General features: G+C 43.5%; 2 protein-coding genes across 4 annotated transcripts in view; one reads left to right on the top strand and one right to left on the bottom strand.

The window, feature by feature from the left end:
- LOC136864045 (oxysterol-binding protein-related protein 9) overlaps positions 1 to 15,907 on the top strand; it is an 830,446-nt gene that overhangs the window by 235,200 nt on the left and 579,339 nt on the right. For both annotated transcript variants that reach the window (XM_067140573.2, XM_067140572.2), the window contains exon 2: positions 8,644 to 8,844. In XM_067140573.2, coding sequence (XP_066996674.1) covers positions 8,644 to 8,844 — 201 coding nt within the window. The remainder of the gene's footprint in view (positions 1 to 8,643; positions 8,845 to 15,907) is intronic.
- LOC136864046 (very long chain fatty acid elongase 7) overlaps positions 1 to 15,907 on the bottom strand; it is a 51,695-nt gene that overhangs the window by 34,043 nt on the left and 1,745 nt on the right. The window lies entirely within an intron of this gene.

Here is a 15,907-nt window from a genome sequence, read left to right as displayed (position 1 = left end):
ATCCCATGAATCCTATCTGTGTCGGTGCGACGTAAAGCAGTTAGCAAAAAAATCTTCAAATAAATAATCTAACTGATGTTATTCCCGGTAAGCATGATTGGATTGTTGGTGAGTTTATCAGATAATTTAAACCCAGGCAACCACAAGCCACAGCTTATCCACCTTAACTCTATTATGTTAGAAATGCTTCTGAAACACCTCTTAAAATTTAACAGTTAAAATAGTAATTTATTATGTTATATTACAAAAATATTTGAGGCTGTAGGCCTCCTTATTTTATCCGATCAAAATACTGAACTACAATGAACATAAATGACTTACTTCTTGCAACGTAAATAGAAAATGACGTTGATTTCTGCCCTCATAATTATTTCCTGACTCCATTTCAAACTCGTGTATCGCCGCGGTAATAGAGAGTGATTGGGAGAACTTCGCCCAACCTTCACGGCGTGTGACGTAACCACATCACTGGATGAATAGCACACACTGCGCTCCTCGCCTGCCTACCCGCCCGCTTACAGTGCTGGGCACCCGCGAGACGAAATGCCCAGCGTGAGCACCTCTGGTCTAAGACTCATATTCAACTCATTCAGTTTTCATTTCTGAATCCTCACATAGTGAGTAAACACGTACGGCTTCAGAAATAGGTCGGGAGCAACTGATCATAGTGAAAGTAACGACAAGGTTGAAGTAAAGATGGTTTGTTTACGAAAAGCTTCAAGTAAAGATGGTTTGTTTACGAAAAGCTTCATGCACGTCGAAACCACGTCATGTAAACAAAATTGTCAGCATGCGCTGTCCAACAGTAAATTATTTTAATCTTTCCTTCACCTGCTTTTCTCAGCACTGGAAACAGCATAATTTCATCTCGAAGCGAGAATAGCCGTAGACAACGAAACTTAAAATACTTTATCAACGAAGTGTTACGTGAATACTTCAGAAGTTCATAGACGGTCGCAATACGTTGGGTACAGAAACGTAAAATATAGAAGCATGAATGGCTGCGTAATCCAGTTACTGATTAGCGTAATTTATAGATGAAATAGTTTATACCGGAACATACTTTACCAATAAATCTAACCGTCCGGATAAAACCTAATTCTTTTCCTTAAATAAAAGTGGGTCATGGAAATTGCGACACTATTGCCAATGGTGTTCAGTATAAATAAGGATAGTTCCTGGTGCTGCTTGCAAACCACATGTTCCTAAGATAGATGGATCCACATACAAACACTTTATGTATATTATGGTACCGGTGCCTTTAAGATATATTTTTTTAAACTCTCGTTTAATCACCGATACTGACAATCATGAACTTGTAAATTAAGTTTACTGACTATTGAAAATATATCACAGCTATATTTAGAGACATTGAATTTTTTAAATACAGCATGCTATTATATATTACTTGTTTTCTATACAAATTCTGTTGCAAAACCTGCCTAATGCAATAAGACTATTATTTTCGAAGTGAAGGGAATGACTCTGGTGATCATTTGAGATCTGAGAGGTAAAGTAGGTTTAGGAAATATAATTAATTTTTTTAAACTCACTGTTAAAGCGATGCAATTTTCTTATTTTTCTGAAGATGTAAAGTTATACATTTGGCAGGTTTTGAATTGGAACCGCCCATATACAGTATGATAGTGTAGTCTTGCCTGTTTTGTGCGCTGTAGAGCTCTAGCCCGTACCACTGTCACCCGTGGGATGACTGTCACTCGTATGAGCTCGTCGAACGGTACGTATTCCTTACCTAAGCTTGTTTCTCTACATTCCTCTTCAGTAGGTTTGGTAGATCGATGAACAGTGACGTGGATAAGGCTTCCGCTCACCTGACTATTCATGAGCCCCTAACAGACCTATACAGGGTCGTAACCAATTTAAAGTACTAATAATAAAATACTTCCTATGAAGGGAGTTAGTTTCTTTCTTTCTTTCTTTCTAGCTTTCTTGTTGTCAACAGCAGAAGTCACGGATTCAGTTCCAATCCGGGCCAAGATTGTCGACAGCCAATTACACCAACTCAGATCGATAACGAGCATAAGGAACATGCCGCCCTTCCTTACGTCAAGAAGGGCTCAATTACTGCGATCCCCTTAGCTGTGGACCACTGATCAGTATTCCCGAAAACACTAAATACTATGCGACGGACTTCAGTTTTTGTGAGGAGTAGAAAGGTCCATCATTATAATATTGACCTTGCCTATATGAAATATAAGGTTACAGTGCATATACATACGTACGCCAGACTGAGTGGCTTAGACGGTAAAGCGCTGGCCTGAGGTGCAGTTGGCGGTTTTGATCCGGCTCAGTCTGGTAGTGTTTGAAGGTGCTCAGATGCGTCAGCCTCGTGTCTGTAGATTTACCGACACATAAAAGAACAATGGGATGGCACCTCGAAAGAGATGGTTTATTAACCTGTTACCATCTAATCATAATCAGGGTGAGAAGTGCATGAAGCAATAGGCCCTATGTATAATCGCTAAGGGGTTTGTAGTAGTCACCGTATCCAGTATTCGGGAGATAGTAGGTTCGAACCCCACTGTCTGCAGCCCTGAAGATGGTTTTCCGTCGTTTCCCATTTTCACACCAGGCAAAAGCTGGCCTTCATTGAGGCCACGGCCGCTTCCTTCCCAGTCCTAGCCTTTTCCTGTCCTATCGTCGCCATAAGACATATCTGTGTCGGTGCGACGTAAAGCCAATAGAAAAAAAAAGTAGTCACCGTTGAATGAGGTGTTCGAAGGAGCAGTGTACTGTACCCAGCTTCTGCCATGTGAACGCACTCTACAAAAGTACAGAATCACAATCTCCATCAGCCTACAAAAGTACAGAATCACAATCTCCACCAGCCTGTACAGTGATTTGTTGATCACTTGGATCCATGGCTATGTTGGGTATCTTCAATCTTGATTCACTAGATCATGTTACACGTTTCTAATCCTGAGTCCCTTCACTTCTCGAACTCAGATGAGGCGCTGTACTCCATGTCATGTTGTGAACGACACTCGAGTGGATCGTCTTCTCCCACATTCCGTAGACACTTACGAGTCAGTATTCCTGCTCTGATAAAATTGACAGTTCTAGTCAGACGCTGCTGATCACAATAATGAAGCGACAGTGGTGGACCCCTGTGAAAAATGGCATTATCGTCGAACACAAAACGTGCGGCAAGCTTTTGTTATTCCATCATTCTTGACGAAGGCCTTTCGTACACCCGCTTCAATCACGCGCACAGTCTCGAATGTCGTAGCCAATGAGTTATGCAGCAGCATTTCTCCCTCATTTGCAGTCATCGTTGCAACTTAAGGCGAGCAGGAAAACAATATCTGCAAAACTAAATGCCTAAATGTGGTCAGCCTTAAACAATGGACCTTCTTACTACGTAGTCGTTCTATCATCATGTTCTTACATCAGCTCTTCTGCAGAGAGATTGCTTAGAAAGTTGTGTAGTCAGTTCTGATGTTCTAAGTGCGTTCTGAATCACTGCGAATTATTAAGTTGTGGAGACAGCGGGAAAATGGTACAAAATAATAGCGTGACAAATAGTGGCGACAACAGTCTTGCCGATAATGATAGTGATGAAAACTGTGTGGATGAAGGGGGGTCCAGAAATTGTAGTGCGGAAGACGAAGTAGTCGAAGGAAGCTCTGGAGGTTGCAAGTATGTTCGGACATTTAGCAAGTAGCCAGAAATAATCATATGTAACGTCCATGAATATTTTAAAAGCTGCCAACAAGTGACAAAAGCCAGATCTTGATACAGTCTGAGAAAGTGATGTCGACAACAAAGACGAAGAGTGGCGTTCATACCACAACCGTAAAATTCCATGAAGGAATGGATTGATTTATAGAAACGACATGCGATAGATTCTTATGCACATTAATGTGTTACACCCCAATAATTGAAGTAAACGTGAGAGCAGTGCTTTGCAGGGTGTCCGAATTTTTGCGGTCGCGGACATTTGCGGCCACCACAAGATCACGGGCATTTGCGGTCAGTAAGATATACTTGTGGCTACTCACAGAATTTCCCCAGCAGTCGCAGGAGATTTGCGATCAATGCAGCAGGGGATGGGCCTCATTAGCTTAATCTCGGGATACCCCGCTAACTTGCTTAACTTCGAAAACATTTTTCTCTCGCACGCATTATTTAGAGACTGATGATACCTTAATCCACCATTGTGCACATTACAATGGTTTTATGTTAAGAAAATATAGGGAAAGTCAATATTGAATCGTCACCTGAGTGTGTCTGAAGGATAAGAACAAGTCATGTCATGTTTTTGGAAACATACAATTCTTCAATTTATAAGCAAAATATAAAACATCCCAATGTACGAGGGCTGACCAGCAAAGACTGAGACTGATTTTTTCACAGATGTTTATTACTCCATTTCAATGTTTACATTATCTTTTTCGAATTAGTCCCCTCCTACTTCAATGCACTTTTTATAGCGTCTCTGCCAGTCCCTGAACGCATGCTGCAGACCAATCTTTGTCAGGTCCTTGGGAATCTCCTCATTTTTCTTGAGCACTGCTTCAGAGTTCTCAGATAGAATGCCCCTAAGCTTTGTCTATAGTGATGGGAATAAAAAATCACAGGGTGCAAGATCAGGGCTATAAGATGGATGCGGTACACAGGTAATGTTGATTCGAGTTAGAAACTGCGTGACTTGATTTGCGACGTGAGGCCGTGCATTGTCATGATGAAGTCGCTACCCAATCCGAGAAAGCTCTGGTCGTTTCTTTGCAATGCGCTTCCTCAGTGCAGTCAATACTGACGTGTAGTAACAGTAGTGTGCAGTTCCCTGTAGATGGAAGAAATTTTTATTTTTATTTCTTTCGTGATTTCCACACTGTGCTGGCTAGTTTTCCTTCAGGATCATAATGGTGCTTGAGCTTTTCGTAAGTTTCATTGGCTGTATGGTTTAAACGAAAACAGAATTTGATTGCGCTTTACTGCTCTTCTCGCGTCACCTCCATTTTCTGGTATGCGAAATGCACGTAGCGTCTACAAAATAGAGCATTACTATCAACCTACCGATACGAGAGTGCTGCCGCCTACGGACTTGATACATAAAAACCCGCTCTTTTCAAATATTTATGTTACAGATAGTTTCCTATCTTGGAAGCTACTGGAAAAATCAGTCTCTGTCTTTGTTGATCAGCCTTCGTATATTGTATTTAAAGTTGGATTATATCAGATGACGGGTTTTTGAGTAACAATGTCTTATAATTGATGCGTTTCACCTGCGATAAAAAGTATTAACATACAGTAATTACAAATTCAAAACCTAACGTAAAATGAAACTTAAAATGAAGAGATGGAAATGATGACGTCATCGGATATTCTGTATGCCTATTGGTTATTTAATGAACAACCTCCAAAGTCGAGTACATATAATCATTTGGTCGACAGAAAATTATATATTTTAAAATGCAGATTCCCATGACACTTTATCCAGAGTGTTATCTAGAAGGAGCGAGCAGGAGTTCAGGCAGCTTAGCGGGGATACCCCGCTAATGAGACCCAAGGTAAATAGAATGAGACCCCACTCCCTGCTGGAGTGACTGCAAATCTCATCTGACTGCTGGGAAATTTCTGTGAGTGGGCACAAGATTGTCTTAGTGACCGCGAATATCCGGTGACCGCGAATGTCCTTGACCGTAAATATCCGGCAACCCTTTGCAGTGCGGCCTGTCGGCACTGCCCACAAACAGGTCTTTGTTACACCGCATTGCAACTTTTTGCCTGCGACGGTAATACCTTCAATGGAGTGTTCTCGCATCACGTGGCACGGTGGAATGAGAAACATTGAATGTTTCCAAACTACCGAAACTGAATATTTCATCAGTCCGGTACCCACTACCATGCCCTGTCGAACTCGGATTACTTGCATTTTGTTGTAATATGCATCTAGCCGTTGTTTAGCTTGAAACCGAGCGAGTTGGCCGTGCAGTTAGGGGCGCGCAGCTGTGAGCTTGCATTCGGGAGATAATGGGTTCGAACCCCACTGTCGGTAGCTCTGAAGGTGGTTTCCCAATTTCACACCAGGCAAATGCTGGGGTTGTACCTTAATTGCGGCCATGGCAGCTTCCTTCTCACTCCTAGCCCTTTCCCATCACATCGTTGCGATAAGACCTGTGTGTGTGTTGGTCGAACGTAAAGCCAATTGTAAGAAAAAGTTTAGCTTGAATCATAAGATCCCCTCCTCACAACGGGAAAAGGTTAGCCCATTCTAGGTCAGTACTGAAGTGGTGGTACTATTCAACGTTAAGTTGCATGCTGCTATTCTGTGTATGTATTGTATGTACCCAAAGTTAAACTTTCGTTCTAATTACACGTTTCTGCCGGGGTACAAGAATATATTATAAACCCCCTCTCCTATAGCAGAACATCCCTTACGGCCTTGGGCTACCAAGCGGCTGATGCTAAGTCCGATGGCCTGCAGATTACGACGTGACGCGTGGTCAGCACAATGAATCCTTTTCGCCGTCATTCTTGGTTTTGTAGACCAAGCATGCGATCTCACCATCAGATAGCTCGTCAATTGTTCTCGCGTAGGCTGAGGGGACTTCGAGCCAGTCCTCAGATTCAGGTGAAAATCTCTGACCTGTCTGGGGATTGAACCTGTCTAGACCGCTAGGCCGACAACGATGTTTTATATCCTTAACTTACAGTACTTAATTCCTATTGCTCGTCTTGGAATATAGGACTTCTGTGAAACGCTTCCATCTGGTACTATTGTTGGCCTGTTTTTTACAACTTGTTTGTGTCGCACCGACACCGATAGGTCTTACGGCGACGACGGGATAGGAAAGGGCTAGAAGTGTGAAGGAAGCGACCAATCTGCCGTGGCCTTAATTAGAGTACACCCCCAGCATTTTCCTGTTGTGAAAACGAGAAACCACGGAAAACCATCTTCAGGGCTGCGACAGTGAAATTCGAACTATCTCCCGGATGTAAGCTCACAGCTGAGCGCCCCTAACCGCACGGCCAACTCCCCGGTAATATTACTTTTACGCCGCTGCTTGAACTCTCCACCTTCTGCTATGGCGGATCTCACTGGATTCATAATTATATTCTCATTCGTAAGCTGAAGGTAATATGAAGTATGGAGGATATGCGCTAGTTTGAAAAGACAGCAGATGTCGCTATGTCCATACTTCAACATTCTGCCTGTGTTCTGACCACTGATCTCTATACATGGATGGCTGGTAGCTTGGATAGCAGTAAGCCGAATAGAAGATGACTGGCGTAGTAAGATGGCAGCGAGCGCACGGTGCAGTACACCACGAGGAGCGCGCTTGCTTTGTTTATGCTTAGGTTAGTGACGGCAGGCCTCCTGATTGTAGTTCCACGGGTGTTCTGTGCTGTGTATTGCAATACCCCACACATTTACAAAGGAATTAAGATGAAATACATCACTGAAAAATCACTGGTTTAGATATTTCACTCGCTGAATTGAAACCACATGTTACTTCTGCATGTTAGTAAGTTAGTAAAATATAAACAAACAAGGGAGCCATGCTTGTACTACTACGAATAACACAAATGCGAATTCCTAAATGTAAATAATACAAATACATAATATATTTAAATTATCAAAGTATTCATGTGTGGCATATATAAATTGAGTACTATTTGGAAGAGGTACAACATTCTCTCCGTCAGTTCACATTACAATATTTCCTAACATAACGTAATTGTATTGATTACGTTGTAAACAAGTGACTGTCAGCATGCCGAAGTGTACGTCTACGGCAAATACGCCGCAACATACTTAAATATCCATTTAAAAACACACAGTAAACTATCATTATGCCGTTACAGGAGAAGTGAGTGTGGTTCTGGGCTTTTAAATGTCCTGCGGGCTCATATTGAATAGCTTCTACAAGCTTTAAACAAGCTGGAATTACTAAAATAAAAACATTTTCTGAAAGAGGAATAATATGGCTATTTTTTAATGAATAAAAAGAAAAACAGAGTTTTTTTCTTAAAATACGAAAAATTCAGTCATATCTACCCTTAGGAATGCATAATTTCGTGGCATACATGTATAAAATTTACAGCAATGTTTCCAGAAATTGTTTTTGACTCGTATTGTATTACCGATCGCTAATTGCATGTATTCAGCACCTAAGTTAATATTTGTCGGCCGTTATTTTACACTCATTTTTATTGCTATCCCAGAGATTTACTGACCTCGGAATGACGTGTCGGTGTTCCCAATGTCCTTATGCTTTGAGTGAACATGTCCCTATATTTTTAAGGTATTCCAATGCACCATTAATTGTGATTAAAATTAATTATATTATCATTGTTTCCCCATATGGAGAGCTCTAGGATGGGTGCGCCAACATGGCGGACCGCGCGCTCAACTTGGCGTACTTTCTCCTGCAGCGGAGAGCTGCCATCAGCGATCCATGTATAGAGATCAGTGGGTCTGACTATAAAATAAATGCTTGGGAAATTAATAAACCTGAATATCACTTAACATGTGTATCTGTTATCTAAGCTAATTTGACGTTTGTTTTGTTCAGGAAATTGGTGACGTAAGCTGTGATTTCGTATGTTTACATGAATCTTACCTGGTTGTCTGGGGATGGCTAATGAACACGAATGTCTTGTCCTGTTTTTCAGAGTCGTGACAAAATGATCCGTGGTGTACGACGAGGTTGTGTCCGATTAAAGGGTGCAGTTATCGGTATTGATGATGAAGATGACAGCACCTTCACTATTACAGTTGACGGCAAGACCTTTCATTTTCAATCTCGTGATGCGGAAGAGCGCGAGAGATGGATTCGGGCTCTGGAGGACACTATTCTAAGGCATGCAAGCAGGGTGAGTTACTTCTTTTCAAGGTTTTTAGTAGTGCTTCTGTTTACTAATAAGTAATGTGTATAGGTGGTTAATATTTTGTTTTTGCCCAATCATTTTTGTACTACAATTTTTGTATTCCTTTGACATATTGATAAAACTGTTGGCAAGACATATTTTTGAACTTGTGCTGAATAATTAAAAGTATTCTTAAAAGAATGAGGAGCTGGTTTAATCTTTCTTTTTACCACATTTTCTGCATTAAAGAAAATGCCCTCTCAAAACATTGGCGTTGTGAGCTGGAATTGCAAATCAAAACCGAACAAGTTTCAATAAATAATTCGGGGTGATTAATAGTATTGTCACCGGTGCAACGTGCGAGAGACAAGATTATTTTCGATTGTTTTATGCAATATCGTCTGATCCGTGGCATCTAGTGGATGGATTGTTACTTCGGTTATTATTTTCTGTTTTTAACCGTTTTTATTTTAAGGATTTGTAGAAACTTTGGAAAAGCCATAACTTTAATCTGAAAAGAAACCCCTGCTTTGAATTACCTGTATATCGCGTTATGGAGCTCGGTGTCTTGCGATGGAGCACCGCTCAGAAGTCCTCGTTTAAGATATGAAAAGCGGGTGTGGTTGTGGTATTTTTCTGGTGTGCGTATATGTAAACGTCATCTCCTCAACAGAACTTTCCACTTGGAAGCTTTCTGTGACCTAGTGAGGAATTTCCTTAGTTATAGAAATGATCCAGTGTACCAAGCGGGGTGACCACGCATGTTAACGCGCTACGACCATGGAGCCAAGCACTGCATTCGGGAGACGATTGGGTTCGAACCCTACCGTCGGCCATCCTGTGAATGGATTTCTGTGTTCTCTCAGTTTCACTTCCATTTCATAGTCCGCGGCCGATTCCTCCCACGTCCTTACCCGATTCATTCGCCATCATTCGTTTAATGTTAATTAGCTTTTCAGTTGGAAGTTATTATCGGGAAGGGCATCCGGTCGTAAAAGATGCCGTATCATTTCTTTCGGATTGAATGCGGTATAGGTATGTCTTCGAAAAGAAATCATCAATAAAATTCTTATTTTTATTGTAGTAACGAACTGTGTAGAGGGATTCTGCATTACAATCTATAACTGTTACTAACTCCGCGCTAAACAGAACTTCAAGCACCGCGCGAGTTGGCCGAGCGGTTAGGACCGCGCAGGTGTGAGCTTGCATCCGAGAGATAGTGTGTTCGTATTCCACTGTTGGCAGTCCTGAAGATGGTTTTCCGTGGTTTCCCATTTTTTTGCAAGTTGCTTTACGTCGCACCGACGCCGGCACAGATAGGTCTTATGGCGACGATGGGCTAGGAAGGGGCTAGGAGTGGGAAGGAAGCGGCTGTGGCCTTAATTAAGGCCTGGTGTGAAAGTGTGTTCTCTTGTACCCTACTACTTTGCTCAATCTTCTGTCAATTTACTGCGGCCAAGATATAACGCGGGGTAAAGCATGTACCTGGGACTGTGCCTGAGGAATGGAAAGAAGCCAACTTAGTTCCGGTTTTCAAAGTTGGCAACGAGAACAACTTAGATGATTACCGCCCAGTTTCGATTTCATCGGGGTTCTATAAATGTATGGAACATCTGGTTGTTAAATAATGCACATGTTGGATATTCTCCGTTGAACTCAAACCAGCACGGCTTCCTTCCTGGAAAATCCTGCACAATACTTTTAACGAAAGTACTTTATGGCTGCCAGTTCTTTTTGGAGGAGGCATCGTTGGCATGTTTGAAGTTATTTTCAGTGGGTCGAACGCAATATGTTGTGTACGGAGGTGGCAGATCTGACCAAAACACAATTACATCTGGAGTCATTCAGAGTGGTGTGATAGGACATCTCATGTATACGATTTATGCTCTCGTCTTACTGGATTGTGTAAATTCGGTCATGGCACGGTACACCGTTGACACCGTCGTTTACAGCGCCATGAAAAATAATGTCGATACAGTACAATTCTAATCTGGGTAATATAGCTTTGTGGTGTGATGTAAATAAGGTGCATATACATGTTTTCTTTTCCTACCACTTTTTCCCAAACCTGTGGGGTCGCGGGTGCAAACTGCGTTGCACATGTAGATTTAGCTCTGTTTTACGGCCGGATGCCCTTCCTGACGCCAACGCCGTATGGAGGGATGTAATCACTATTGCGTGTTTCTGTGGTGGTTGGTAGTGTGGTATGTTGTCTGAATATGATGCGGGGAGTGTTAGGACGGACACATACACCCAGTCCTCGAGCCAGAATTATTAATCAGAAGCGATTAAAATCCCAGACCCAACCGGGAATCGAACCCGGAACCCTATGAACCGAAGGCCAGTACGGTGACCATTCAGTCAACGAGTCGGACAAGGTGCGTATACATGTATGAAGTGTAAATATATCCGACTGAGCAGAGCTAGACAACCACTACAGATTCAGTCTGCTCTACATGAAAACCAACTACCTCCTTCCAACACCATCAAACTACTCGGTATTCACACAACGAGCAATCTGAAATTGAATAAGCAGGTGGAGGAAGTGAGGTGCAAGGCACACAGAGCACTAGATTTCATCCGTAGATGTCTCTCAGGAGGAAGAAGTAAATCCCTACCAAAGGCATACATTTCCCTGCTGCGGCCCGTACTACTATACAGTATCTCCTCCTCGTACCCAACCACAATGGAAAATATGAGGAGACCGTGCTGAACGTGTAATAAGCAAACGCAGCCAGGTCATTGTCACCAATGCACTTATTATGTAAACAAATAAACTAGCTTTCCGTAAGAAATCTCTGACAGATAACACACATATCACCCCTTTTCACCGTCTGCAGCTTTATTACCGCTCTGTTACGAGAGGTCAAGTTTTTATCCTTGCCGCCCCCCCCCTTCCCCCGCCTCGCCACTGTACCAAAAATTTCAGGGGTGTTTACTAACGTAGTTCTCAGCTATGGAACCTTCTTCCACCTGAAGTAAAACTACTTTCCCTTCTTCACTTCGCTCAATAAAGAAAATATGCATATAAATAAAAATCCCCGTGTGATGTATACCGAATGTTAAGGGTCTGAGTGTAGATATTTATTGTAGAAATGGAGATCGATGTGACGAACCACTGTATATTAACCTTTTAGTAATCTTCTAAATTTGCTTTCGTGAGCAATGGGATACGATGTTTTCAGAACATGCAATACTCCTTGTTATTCGGAATGGATAGTTTTGCTTCGATATCAGCCATACGACTCACCATTCTTGCCAAAGTGGTTTTGTATATGATAAAAGCAGCTGTTTTACGATTACAGCTGAAGGCTGTGGTCACTAGGCACGCTATGTTACATAACATTCTTGCCAAATTGTTTTGTTTATGTTCTGGGCATCCCTTCTCCTATAACAACTTAAGGTTGCGCCAACTAGAACACACCGCGTTACGTGTCGTTTTCGCCAGACTGGTTTTTGTGTTTGTTGATCCATCCATCCATCCATCCATCCATCCATCCATCCATCCATCCATCCATCCATCCATCCATCCATCCATCCATCCATCCATCCATCCATCCATCCATCCATCCATCCATCCATCCATCCATCCATCCATCCATCCATCCATCCATCCATCCATCCATCCATCCATCCATCCATCCATCCATCCATCCATCCATCCATCCATCCATCCATCCATCCATCCATCCATCCATCCATCCATCCATCCATCCATCCATCCATCCATCCATCCATCCATCCATCCATCCATCCATCCATCCATCCATCCATCCATCCATCCATCCATCCATCCATCCATCCATCCATCCATCCATCCATCCATCCATCCATCCATCCATCCATCCATCCATCCATCCATCCATCCATCCATCCATCCATCCATCCATCCATCCATCCATCCATCCATCCATCCATCCATCCATCCATCCATCCATCCATCCATCCATCCATCCATCCATCCATCCATCCATCCATCCATCCATCCATCCATCCATCCATCCATCCATCCATCCATCCATCCATCCATCCATCCATCCATCCATCCATCCATCCATCCATCCATCCATCCATCCATCCATCCATCCATCCATCCATCCATCCATCCATCCATCCATCCATCCATCCATCCATCCATCCATCCATCCATCCATCCATCCATCCATCCATCCATCCATCCATCCATCCATCCATCCATCCATCCATCCATCCATCCATCCATCCATCCATCCATCCATCCATCCATCCATCCATCCATCCATCCATCCATCCATCCATCCATCCATCCATCCATCCATCCATCCATCCATCCATCCATCCATCCATCCATCCATCCATCCATCCATCCATCCATCCATCCATCCATCCATCCATCCATCCATCCATCCATCCATCCATCCATCCATCCATCCATCCATCCATCCATCCATCCATCCATCCATCCATCCATCCATCCATCCATCCATCCATCCATCCATCCATCCATCCATCCATCCATCCATCCATCCATCCATCCATCCATCCATCCATCCATCCATCCATCCATCCATCCATCCATCCATCCATCCATCCATCCATCCATCCATCCATCCATCCATCCATCCATCCATCCATCCATCCATCCATCCATCCATCCATCCATCCATCCATCCATCCATCCATCCATCCATCCATCCATCCATCCATCCATCCATCCATCCATCCATCCATCCATCCATCCATCCATCCATCCATCCATCCATCCATCCATCCATCCATCCATCCATCCATCCATCCATCCATCCATCCATCCATCCATCCATCCATCCATCCATCCATCCATCCATCCATCCATCCATCCATCCATCCATCCATCCATCCATCCATCCATCCATCCATCCATCCATCCATCCATCCATCCATCCATCCATCCATCCATCCATCCATCCATCCATCCATCCATCCATCCATCCATCCATCCATCCATCCATCCATCCATCCATCCATCCATCCATCCATCCATCCATCCATCCATCCATCCATCCATCCATCCATCCATCCATCCATCCATCCATCCATCCATCCATCCATCCATCCATCCATCCATCCATCCATCCATCCATCCATCCATCCATCCATCCATCCATCCATCCATCCATCCATCCATCCATCCATCCATCCATCCATCCATCCATCCATCCATCCATCCATCCATCCATCCATCCATCCATCCATCCATCCATCCATCCATCCATCCATCCATCCATCCATCCATCCATCCATCCATCCATCCATCCATCCATCCATCCATCCATCCATCCATCCATCCATCCATCCATCCATCCATCCATCCATCCATCCATCCATCCATCCATCCATCCATCCATCCATCCATCCATCCATCCATCCATCCATCCATCCATCCCTGTCTCATGGCGACGATGGGATATGAGAGGCCTAGGAATTTGAAGGAAGCGGTCGTGGCCTTAAGGTACAGCCCCAGCATTTGTCTGGTGTTAAAATGGGAAACCATGGAAAACCATCTTCAGGGCTGCCGACAGTAGGATTCGAACCCACTATCTTCCGGATGCAAGCTCACAGCTGCGCGCTCCTAACCGCACGGCCAACTCGCCCGGTGAACCTTGTCTAACTGTCGTCGTCTTGGTCTCCGTCTACTTCCCTGACCCTCCATAACAGTATCCATTATTCTCCTAAGTAACTTATCCTCTATTCGCCTCACGTGACCCCACCACCGAACCCGGTTTATGCGTACAGCTTCATCCATCGAGTTCATTCCTAACGTTTCCTTCATCTCATTCTGATTACCCTCATGCCATTGTTCCTACCTGTTTGTACAAGCAATCATTGTCGCTACCTTCGTGTCTGTTACTTCTAACTTATGAGGAAAATATCCTGAGTCCAATCAGCTCCACTCCCGTAAATCAAAGTAGCTCTGAAAACATATTGGTGAGAGGATAGTTTCATTCGGGAGCTGACTTCCTCCTCACAGAATACTGTTGATCGCAACTGCGAGCTCATTGCATTAGCTTTGCTACACCTTGTTTTAATCTCACTTGCTATACTACCATTCTTGGAGAACACACACCATAAATACTTGAAAGTATCTACCTGTTCCAACTTTGTATTCTCAACCTGATACTCAGTTCTCTTATTTTTCTTACCCATTGACACCAATTTAGTCTTGGAAAGACTAATTTTCTTAAAACACTCATTGCAACTATTTTCAAGTTCCAAGATGATGTACTGCAAGGATTTCGGCACAATCTGCCGTTAAGACCAAGTCGCCGGCGTAGGTCAAACTACTTACTATATTTTCACCTACCTGAATCCCTCCCCTGATCCATGTAAACTCTGAACCACCAAGGCGAAAGATTACAGCGTTTTCTAAACACTGTGTGTACCTTGAATCAACAACTCCTTCTACCATCAGTTCTCACTGCAGCCCAGTTGTCATACATGCCTTTGATTAATTTTAATAATCTACCATTAATCCCATAGTCCCCCAGTATGACGAACATCTATTCCCTCGGTACTCGGAATATGCCTTCTTTAGATCTTTCACTTCTTTCTTTCTTTCTTTCTTTCTTTCTTTCTTTCTTTCTGCTTTTACCTTCCAAGGTTGGTTTTTCCTTCGGACTCAGTGAGGGATCCCGCCTCTGCCGGCTCAAGGGCTGTGTTCTGGAGCGTGATGCTTTGGGTCGGGGGGATACAACTTCAAATGAGGACCAGTACCTCGCCCAGGCGGCCTCACCTGCTGTGCTGAACAGGGGCCTTGTGGGGGGGTTGGGAAGATCGGAAGGGATAGACAAGGAAGATGGAAGGAAACGCCCGTGGCCTTAAGTTAGGTAACATATGGCATTTGCCTGGAGGAGAAGTGGTAAACCACGGGAAACCACTTTGAGGATGGCTGAGGTGCGAATCGAACCCCCTTCTACTCAGTTGACCTCCCGAGGCTGAGTGAACCCCGTTCCAGCCCTCGTACCATTTTTCAAATTTCGTGGCAGATCCGGGAAAGGAATCCGGGCCTCCGGAGGTGGCAGCTAATCGCACTAACCACTACACCACAGCG

The sequence above is a fragment of the Anabrus simplex genome, chromosome 2, assembly GCF_040414725.1.
Source record: "Anabrus simplex isolate iqAnaSimp1 chromosome 2, ASM4041472v1, whole genome shotgun sequence".
Classification (NCBI taxonomy): Eukaryota; Metazoa; Arthropoda; class Insecta; order Orthoptera; family Tettigoniidae; genus Anabrus; species Anabrus simplex.
This window is presented reverse-complemented; position numbering and strand designations above follow the sequence as displayed.